Below are 10,326 nucleotides of genomic sequence, written 5' to 3'. Positions count from 1 at the left end.
GTGGGTTGTTGGGGAGGGGGGGGGGGGGGGCGTGGACCTAACCCGGTAGTCACGGAGGGAACGGTCTTTGCGGAAGGCGGAGAGGGGTGGGGAGGGAAATATATCCCTGGTGGTGGGGTCTTTTTGGAGGTAGCAGAAATGTCGGCGGATGATTTGGTTTATGCGAAGGTTGGTAGAGTAGAAGGTGAGCACCAGGGGCGTTCTGTCCTTGTTACGGTTGGAGGGGTGGGGTCTGTGGGTGGAGGTGCGGGATGTGGACGAGATGCGTTGGAGGGCATCTTTAATCACGTGGGAAAGGAAATTGCGGTCTCTTCCCTGTTAGGCCTCTTGCATTGAAATAAATGCAGTTTAAATTAAGAGTCCTACCTTGATCTCTGCTTTGTCCCTGCCTGCCCTGACTGTTTGACTCACCTTTGTTCTCAACTGTACCAGTCTCAGATTGAAATCTTTCCTCATTATCTTCCTTGGTCACACCTCCTCTTCACTCCCCTCCACCTTACTAGTTTAAATTCTCCCCAGCAGCTCTTGCAAATCTCCCTACCAGTATATTTGTCCCCTTTTAATTTAGATGCAATCCGTCCTTCTTGTACAGGTCACTTCTACCCCAAGAGTGCTTCCAATGATTCAAATATGTGAATTCTTCTCCTGTACTCGTCAGCCATACACACATCTGCTCTATCCTCCAATCCTGCCCTCACTAGCTCGTAGCACCGGGAGTAATCCAGATATTACTACCCTCGAGGGCCTCCTTTTAAAATTCCTGCCTAACTCTCTGTAATCGCCCTTCAGAATCACAACCTTTTCCCTTGCTATGTCATTGGTTGCAATGTGGACAATGACCTCCTGCTGGCCCCTCTCCCCCTTGAGAACATTCTGCACCCTCTCTGAGACATCCTTTATCCTGGCACCAGGGAAGCAACACCTCATTCTGATTTTTCGCTGCTGACCACAGAAACATCTGTCTGTATCTCGGACTAGAGAGTCCCCTAACACAATTGATCGCTTGGAACCTGACATACCTCTCAATACATTAGAGCCAGTCTCAATACCAAAAACTTGGTTGTTCGTGCTATGTTCCCCTGAGAATCCATCACCCCTACATTTTCCAAAACAGCATATTTGTTTGAAATGGGGATAGCCACAGAAGATTCCTGCACTAGCTGCCTACCTCTCTTACCTTTCCTGGAGTTAACCCATCTATGTGTCTGTATCTGAGACTTTCCCCCCTTCCTGTAACTGCCATCCATCACATACCCCTGCTCTTGTAAATTCCTTATTGCCTCTAACTGCTCTCCAACCGATCCATTCAATCTGATAGGATTCGCAAACCCCCGGTAGCCATTGGTCCACTGGTGGTGCATAGTGTGAGTCATGGGGGAGGTCGGGTGGGGTGGCACACAGAAGGGCACTGTTTTTCTGGATGGTTTTGAGCTTGATGAATGTTGTTTGTGTTGCATTTGTTGTGACGTTGAAGAGTATACCATCACACCTAAAAATCTCCAGAACGTATTTCTCTCCCAAACTGCCCTTTACACTATTATAATCTTAATGTATAATTACATAATTCATTAGCTCTATTATAACTGCTCTATAGTTTATGCAATTCTCTGATTTCCTTGCAGATCTATTTGTTTCCCACCAACTCTCAGATTCATCCAGAAACTATTTAATGGTCCCTCTCCAGTTTCTTAGGTCTAATCAACTGGATTTTAGCCGTTACTCCTCTCGGATATTCACTTGCTCTAGTACTGCAATACTCCCCTCAATCAATATTGCTTCCCTGCCTCTTTTCCTTCTTTCCCTACCTTTCCTGGATCCTTTGGGCTGGAATTTCAAGGTCATAAGTGGTACTGAGTAAATTTGAACAGGGGAAGCAATTGTGACTGGGGGCAGCACCTGGCAGCAGAGTGTTCTAGTACTCCAGGTGCTTCCACATCTGGCATTCTATGAGATTGGCCACTGGGAAGAGCTCATTAACTCAAGGCCCCGAAACATGGTCCATCTCCTCTGCTGCATAATTTCCTTCATTGGCAATTCGTGCCTTCCGGGCATGCTGTCAAATGGCCACACACTTATTGATGCTGCAAACACTGAGCCCCAACCTGTTACTCCAGAGATCCTTCCTCACTTCACGGTGGAGCATCAATGTGCAGGTTAGAGGTATTGTTGCTCGACCAATAATCTGGAGACCCAGGTTCGAATCCTGCCATGGCAGATGGTAGAATTTGAATTCAATAAAAATCTGGAATTAAAAGTCTATTGATGACAATGTTGATTGTCAGGAAAAACCCATCTGCTTCACTAATGTCCTTTAGGGAAGGAAACCATCATCCTGACCTGGTCTGGTCTACATGTGACTCGAGACCCACAGTAACCTGGTTGACTCTAAAAGCCCTCTGGGCAATTAGAAATGGGCAACGAAAATTGGTCTAGCCAATGACACCCACATCCTGTGAATGAATTTTTTAAAAGTTCACCATACCCACTGCCTTCCCCCACCTCAAGGGGGCACTATCCATGGTTGGCTGTATCACACACCTACTCCTGCACAGCAATGCTGTGCTCTCACCCAGTGCACAAATGACTAGTACAAATGGACCTACTGAGGTGCTCACCTCTGTATCGGTGCTTGGGGGTGCTCTAGTCTTATGACTCGATATCCTCAGAAAACTATCCCTCCTCCTGATGTCTGAAGAATTCCTTGTGACTTGATTGACCTGTGTTGAACACAAGAGAAGCTCATGAGAGGTAGGCATGGAGTCCTGAAAGTTCCTCAATGATGGAGCTTCCCACCGTACTCATTGCTCCACATGCTGCCAAACTCAGTGTAGCAAACAGCCAACCCCACTCATTGAAATTCACTCCCCACTGCCCACCATGACCAAGATTTTCCCCTTATATACACCAACAAATCCCCCACCACCACAACATGCTCACATGAACCTGTTTATGGCCCAGTGTCTGTCAAATGGGCATCTCACTTTCACCCACTTACAGGTGGTGAGGGCACCTGGCAATGTCCATAGCTCTCTCCTCTGTGACCTTTACTGCCTTCAGCAACAGTGTTCCACACCCAATCTGTGCCATTTCATGGGAGGTGTTTTCTTTCATGGAATGTGGGAGTCACTGACCAGGCTACCTCTAGTTGCTCTGGAAAGGTTGATGGGGAGTTTTGTTTTGAATCGCTGCGATCCATGGGGTTTAAGGAGATCCATGGTGCTGTTGGTTATTCATCTTGCAAGGGCATGAAGGAGCAGAGTTCAGGCATTGGAGTGCTGTGTGGAGAAGGATAGCACTTGCACATAGTTTCAGACCATGTTTATTTACTGGCAACTGAAACCAAAAGCTCTGGACACTGTGCCTGTATCTTAGCCAAACACCCATGCCAAGTTGATGGGCATTAACTTCAAAACAAGACGAGAGCTTTGAATCCTCACAACTACACTCACCCTGCAGAGGGTGATCTGTTCATAGATCACCTTTTAATTTCTTGTTCACGCATAACATGAATGGTTCTTGTGGCACAATGGTAATGTCCATGCCTCTGAGCCAGATGGTCTTGTTTCAAGTTCCCTCCACTCAGGAGCCATGTCATAACTTATCTGAAGGTTAATTGAAAAATAAACACACAAATTGAAGAGCACTTTTCAACAACCTCTACAGATCAATCAGTGTGAGGAACAAGCAGTACCATGCAGAGTCACTGGTAAACCAATTTGGCAAGGGAGTCAACAACAGAAGGAAGAATTTAGCATATATTAGCAATGCTTAGACACAGAAACTGATTGGAAGAGCAGCTCGGTCCTTGTATCTACTGTTCCTCAAATCATTGCCTTGTTAACAGTACTTGCTTTCAGAAACACATAATTAGTGTTTTTTTAGATCATAGTTGCTGAAAACAAGCTTTATGGTAAAAAGGCTTTTAAAAGAATTGAACTGTCAGTTTCTATACAATCACTACAGTGTGGAAACAGGCCATTCAGCCCAATGAATCCACATCAACCCACCAAAGAGCATCCCATCCAGACCCATCCCTGAAACCCTACATTTCACATGGCTAACACATCCCTGAATACTATGAATAATTTAATATGAGCAATCTACCCAACTTGCACATCTTTAGACTGTGGGAGGAAAGTGGAGCACTAAGTGGAAACCCATGCAAACTCCACAGCAGCACTAACCACTATCTAGATTAGAGTGGTGCTGGAAAAGCACAGCAGGTCAGGCAGCATCCGAGGAGCAGGAAAATCGACGTTTCGGGCAAAAGCCCTTCATCAGGAACTAACCACTGTGCCAACATGCCACCCCTTTTATTGCAGTGACTTCACTTCAGGAATAGGTAATTGGTTGCAAAGTACTTTGTGATGTTCTGTGTTCATGGAAAATGTAATATAGTCAAATGCGAGACTTCCTTTGTTTGTCCAATTCTAAGAATTTGCGCTAATATTTGCTATTCTCCGTGCTGATGCGCTGACTGGCTGATTTCACAGTTATCATATAGGGAATATCTTCAAGCTTCACATATTCCTGATGTTAAGAAGAGGAGGACGAGTCATAAGTCCTAAAGGCTGCTTTCCCAGTTGATCTTGGCTGGCTGCTTATTTCCAAGCCTACATCTCCTGATATGTTTTGTGACAGAGGTATATTTTCACTTTCACACCATCCCTCATTGTTCCATGTTTAAAGATCTTTCCAATCTAATCAAATTTAGAAATCTTTATAGTTTCACAAGTCAGTTTGGATAGGGAGGAGTAAACACCTGCAATGTGTTCTGCTTTTTCTTTCATTTCATGCATCACTGGCAAGCCCAACCTTTGCTCATCCCTAATAGCTATTGAGTATGTAAAGAAGTTGGAGTTGGTGTTGGAGGGGGTCCAGAGGAGGTTTACACGAATGATCCCAGAGGTGAAGGGCTTCTCATATGAGAAGTGACTGAGGACCCTGGGTCTTGTCCTTAATGGAGGTTAGAGGAATGAGAGGAGATCTCATTGAAACTTACAGAATGCTGAGAGACCTGGATAGAGTGGATGTGGAGATGATGTTTCACCAGTAGGAGAGACTAGAATCTGAGGGCATGGCCTCATAATGAAGAAATGAATCTTCAGAACTGAGATAAGGAATTTATCCGGCCAGATGGTGGTTAATCTGTGGAACTCATTGCTGCAGAAGGCTGTGGACGCACCATTGAGTGCATTTCAGACTGAGATAGATAGATTCTTGATTAGTAAGGGGATCAAGGCTTACAGGGAGGAGGCAGGAGAATGGGGTTGAGACACCCCAGGATCAAATGGCAAAACATACTCAATGGGCTGAATGGCCTGAGTTTGCTCCTATATCGTATGGGCCATTAGAGAGGGCAGTTAAGAGTCAACCACATGTTGTTGTGGTTCTGGAGTTACATGAAGGCCAGAACAAGTAAGGATGGCTGACAACCTTCTGTGAAGGATATTCGTGAAGCAGATGGAAACCCAGTCGGTTGGTAGGTGTGTAATGTGGGGCATGGTAGGTGGTAAATGGATTGGGTGGTGTGGCTAGGATTGTAGGTAAATCATGTGGTAAGTGGGCAGTTTGAAAAATGGATAGCCTCCATGTGGAGATGCCGGTGTTGGACTGGGGTGGACAAAGTCAGAAGCCACACAACACCGGGTTATAGTCCAAAGGGTTTATTTGAAATCACAGGCTTTCTGAACGCTGGTCCTTCGTCAACCTGACTATAACCTGGTGTCATGAGACATCTGACTTTGGTAAATGGATAGTGTAGCGTATGGTTAGGGTTGTAGCTAGTTAGGATGCTAAGTGCGCAATGTAATGGCTGAGTATGCTATTAGGTGGTAAGTGCATAGTTTGATAAATGGGTAGTGTGTACATGTGGGGGGGGAGCGATGTTTCGGTGGAGGTTGTCAGTTCCACAATTACCCAGCAGTTAGACTCGGCTGCCAAACATTTTCTGAAGATCTACGTTAGGACGAGAGTCCTGCCCAATCAAAGTTCAAACTTCGCGAGCCATGCCCGAGGTAGCACCGCAGTCAGAAGAGAGCCACAATGCGGAAGGAGCGCTCCGCTCTGGGTCCCGCCCCCACGCTGAGGCACGCGCACTGGGGGAGGGCTTGGGGGTGCGGATTAGAACGTGGCCCGGAGCGTTCTCGGAACGTCTGCGATTGTTTCCCGATCTGGGCCTCGTTCGATTGCGGCGGGTCAGCGGCACTGAGCCTGGGAGGCGGCAGCCCGGGGACTGAATCTCCTCCATCCACTGCATTCAGCTAACCGGGAAGATGGCTACCGGTAAGATAACATGTTCATGCACTCTCTTTACAAACGCATGTTTCCCTTTTTCTTGACTTAATAGTAAATTTGAGATTAACATGGACGGAAATATTTTGAGAGGCGAGACCTTGAAACCACCATGTAAACAAAGCTGGCGTGAGTTTGTAACTGACCGCATACCGTTATCCCTATCTACAGTTAACAGGGTTAACATGTTTTCTTTTACTTACGTATATATGCGGATTATTATCGAAAGCACAGGTGATGCACCGTCGAGAAGCTGGGATGCCACTTGACTGTTAGGGAGCTGGCTCAATTTTTCGCAGCCGATTTCCTAAATTGATTTGTTTAAAAGACCGGCATAGAAAGAAACTGAGTCCCCCCGCACTGGGGAAATAGTAAACACCGTATTGTTATTGTCTGCACATTAAACAGCAGCTAAGTGGCAGAGCTGTGAGTATTGCCCAGTCTTTAAACTGGGGTTTTAAAGATTCAGCTTGTGTGGGATAACAGCAAGTATGAGCATAAACCTTTAACATAATTACTACTTTGGCACTGAAATGGCATATATACCAGACTGAGTAATAATGGTGTATTTCCTTACTTGGGTTTTTCACAACCATCTTATATATAGTGCCATACCCACTTTTCATGAGGCTAGTTCGCATTATTTTCTGTCAGTTTCCAAAACCAACTCCTTCACTTGCTGAGCAGTGCCTTTTTAATGGGCTAAAATATCCTACACATTCCAATTGTTGTAGTCTATATCATTGTGCAATATCGAGAAACTTGGGCAAACTGCCATGTGTTGACCACTTTTAATTATTGAAAAACAGGGCAACTTTCAAGTCTGGAGAGATGGACTAAAGACTGATCACGGGTTTGACTTTTTTTTAAAAGAGGACAAAACTTCTGGGTGGTTCAGCTTTGAAAGTATGTTTGGGAGAGGGCCTTTTGAAGATGTATAATTTATTAAGAGAAATGGAGAGAGAATGGTTATGTGGAATGCGTAGATTGAAGGAGGGAAAATAAATGAACTGTTTGAAAACATGTGGATGCTGTAGGTATTACAATGAATTGATTTTTGGCTAATCTGTTTTCTGTCTTATTAGCTTTAGTAGTCCTAGGATATTTTTTTTCCCCATTCAGGTCTTTTTGAGACAGTGTTTCCTTTTCTTTATTTTTCAGAGAATGTCAGCGTATTGTTTAAAGTGTACTGCTTGTCAGTAATGACGCTTGTGGCAGCTACTTATACTGTAACATTACGGTACACAAGGACAGTCTTAACAAAGATGTATTTTGCAACCACTGCCGTTTGTATCACTGAAGTCATCAAACTAATTCTGAGTTTAGGTATGTTAATAAGGTAGGTGTAAAACACTTAGTGTTCACTTGAAACATGGATTTTATGACTGGCTAATGAATAAGAAGATCAGTTTTGTTTTTATTGCATATCACTTGTGTAAATTATTGCCTTATCTTTGTAAACATTTCACTAGACCAAGCCTGCTTTGCTGTGCAGAATGATTTTTAACAGTTCTTTTGACAAGGCCAGCATTTGTTGAGCAGCCATAAATCATCATTGGCTGAGTAGTGACAAAAAGTACTCCTAACTCTAGGTCAATCTTTATCCTGCACACATCAATTATTAGGGTGTGACTGTAAACCAGTGTAACAGACTTATGCCATGCATGAAGATTTCACAAGCTGAATTTTTCTGGCACTGGTTAAGAGAAGAATGTCACCCAGTTATGGGTGCATCATGTTCTGTAGGATCTTTTATGTTCTCATGAACTAGTAGATCAAGCAAGCAGTTTATTACTGTCCGCAAATGCACCACTTATTCTTTACTACATTGGAGGGTTTGTCTAGTTTATACATTAATGAAGGTGAATGAGCTGTCAGAAAGTGGTGGAGGACAGGTACAATTAGAATATTTAAAAAGCATCTGGATGTGTAAATGAATAGGAAAGGTTTAGAAAGATATGGGCCAAGTGCAAATGGGACTAGAATAATTTAGGATATCTGGGCGGCAATCTGTGCTGTACATCTCTGACTGAGCACATCTGGAATGAAACAAGAGTCATGCCATGTGAACCCCATTTTTCTGTAGTGTATGTCTGTGACCATTAACCTATTGATTTTGAAAGTCACTTTATTTTCAGAATACAATGGATAATGTAACCTTCTGGTACAATACATTCTAGTTGTGTTCAAGGCCACAAGAACTACTTTAGCTAATCTATGTTATTGGGAGATGAATTGACCAGCAGGTGAATGTCCACTCTGAAAGTGAGTGTCAGGAGAGGGAGTTGTAAATATGTGTGGTAAATTGTAAATTCCATTAAAGAAAATGGAAAGAGAATGGTTTCCATGTGGAATGGGTAAAGTGAAGGAGAGAAAATCAATTAATTATATGAAAACCTGAGGATGCTGTAGTGTCACAATGAATAAACTGATTTTAACTGATCATTTTTCCCCTTTGTTTTCAGTCTTAGGATTTTCCAGTTTCTTCAGGTCTTTTTTGAGACATATTTTTATTTTTTTCAGAAAATGTCAGCTTATTGTTTAATATGTACTGCTTGTCAGTAATGGCATGTCTGGTTTCTGTTTTATACTGTTACTAATTCTTAACAGTGTCTGAGATTTTTGAGTTTATTGCTGTTTCTAGTCATGGGACAAAATACTAAAAGTGCTGCTGATTTCAGTGTGTGGGACGTTGGGCAGCTACCCCATGCATGGTCTCCTGGTTTAATTCATAATTCTCAGACAAGAAGTAAATAAAATCAGTCACGATTTTCAGTTTGGGTAACCACAGCAACCTGGGATTTTCACCCTCCTCAAATATAAATAGGAGGTCACCATCGCGGAAAACTTCACTGCATTGGGGATGGAGGTGGTCTCATGGCTTCTTCCCACAATAGGAAGAAGAGGATGCCTCTAGGCTGTTTTGAAGGTGGTATCTTTGCCTTCAGATTGCTACTTTTATTGATGTGGCGACCTTCTGAGCCGCCTCAGTTTATTGCAACCACCTCTGCCAACATTTGAATGCTGGGCCCAGGGGTCCCAAACAGTCAAGGTGTTTGAACTGAACAAGTATGGAGCGTTTTCTTCAGTGTCCTATAATGTGCAGATACCCGTTCCCTATGTGGGATGTGCTTTGAGACTGGCCACTGACAAAGGGAGGCAGGCGTACTGCAAATGCTGGAGATTAGAGTCAAGATGAGAATGGTGCTGGCAAAGCACAGCAGGTCAGACAGCATCTGAGGGGCAGGAAAATCGACGTTTCAGACAATAACCCTTCATTAGGAATGAGGCTGGGAGCCTCTGGTTGGGGAGATAAATGGGAGGGGATGGGGCTGGGAAGAAGGTAGCTGAGAGTGCATTAGGTGGATGGAGGTGGGAGTGAAGGTCATAGGGTGGAGTGGATAGAACATAGAAAAATACAGCGCAGTACAGGCCCTTTGGCCCTCGATGTTGCGCCGATCCAAGCCCACCTAACCTACACTAGCCCACTATCCTCCATATGCCTATCCAATGCCCGTTTAAATGCCCATAAAGAGGAAGAGTCCACCACTGCTACTGGCAGGGCATTCCATGAACTCTCAACTCGCTGAGTAAAGAATCTACCCCTAACATCTGTCCTATACCTACCACCCCTTAATTTAAAGCTATACCCCCTCGTAATAGCTGACTCCATACGTGGAAAAAAGTTCTCATGGTCAACCCTATCTAAACCCCAAATCATCTTGTCCACTCTATCGAGGCACCCCTAAACCTTCTTTTCTCCAACGAAAACAGCCCCAAGTGCCTCAGCCTTTCCTCATACAATCTTCCTACCATACCAGGTAACATCCTGGTAAACCTCCTCTGCACCCGTTCCAGTGCCCCCACATCCTTCCTATAGTATGGCGACCAAAACTGCACACAATACTCCAGATGCAGCCGCACCAGAGTCTTATACAACTGCAACATGACCTCAGGACTCCGGAACCCAATTCCTCTACCAATAAAAGCCAGTACGCCATATGCCTGCTTCACCGCACTATTTACCTGGGT

At 44.2% G+C, this 10,326-nt stretch overlaps 1 protein-coding gene and 1 long non-coding RNA gene across 2 annotated transcripts in view; one reads left to right on the top strand and one right to left on the bottom strand.

Moving 5' to 3' along the window:
- Window positions 1–2,621: 2,621 nt before the first annotated feature.
- Window positions 2,622–5,993, bottom strand: LOC122548369. Its single transcript, XR_006311219.1, has 3 exons — window positions 5,920–5,993; window positions 3,480–3,602; window positions 2,622–2,717 (listed from the first exon to the last, which is right to left on the bottom strand). It is a non-coding gene; the product is annotated as an uncharacterized LOC122548369 (long non-coding RNA).
- A 157-nt stretch (window positions 5,994–6,150) lies between these two features.
- The window catches only part of slc35a1 (solute carrier family 35 member A1), a 25,085-nt gene continuing 20,909 nt past the window's right edge, over window positions 6,151–10,326 (top strand). Inside the window, exons 1-2 of the mRNA XM_043686927.1 lie at window positions 6,151–6,285; window positions 7,456–7,633. Of these exons, the coding sequence (XP_043542862.1) occupies window positions 6,276–6,285; window positions 7,456–7,633 (188 nt within the window). The 5' untranslated portion in view covers window positions 6,151–6,275. The remainder of the gene's footprint in view (window positions 6,286–7,455; window positions 7,634–10,326) is intronic.

This window comes from Chiloscyllium plagiosum, chromosome 3, assembly GCF_004010195.1.
Source record: "Chiloscyllium plagiosum isolate BGI_BamShark_2017 chromosome 3, ASM401019v2, whole genome shotgun sequence".
Classification (NCBI taxonomy): Eukaryota; Metazoa; Chordata; class Chondrichthyes; order Orectolobiformes; family Hemiscylliidae; genus Chiloscyllium; species Chiloscyllium plagiosum.
Note: the sequence above shows the minus strand (reverse complement) of the source record. Positions and strands in the feature narration are given on the sequence as shown.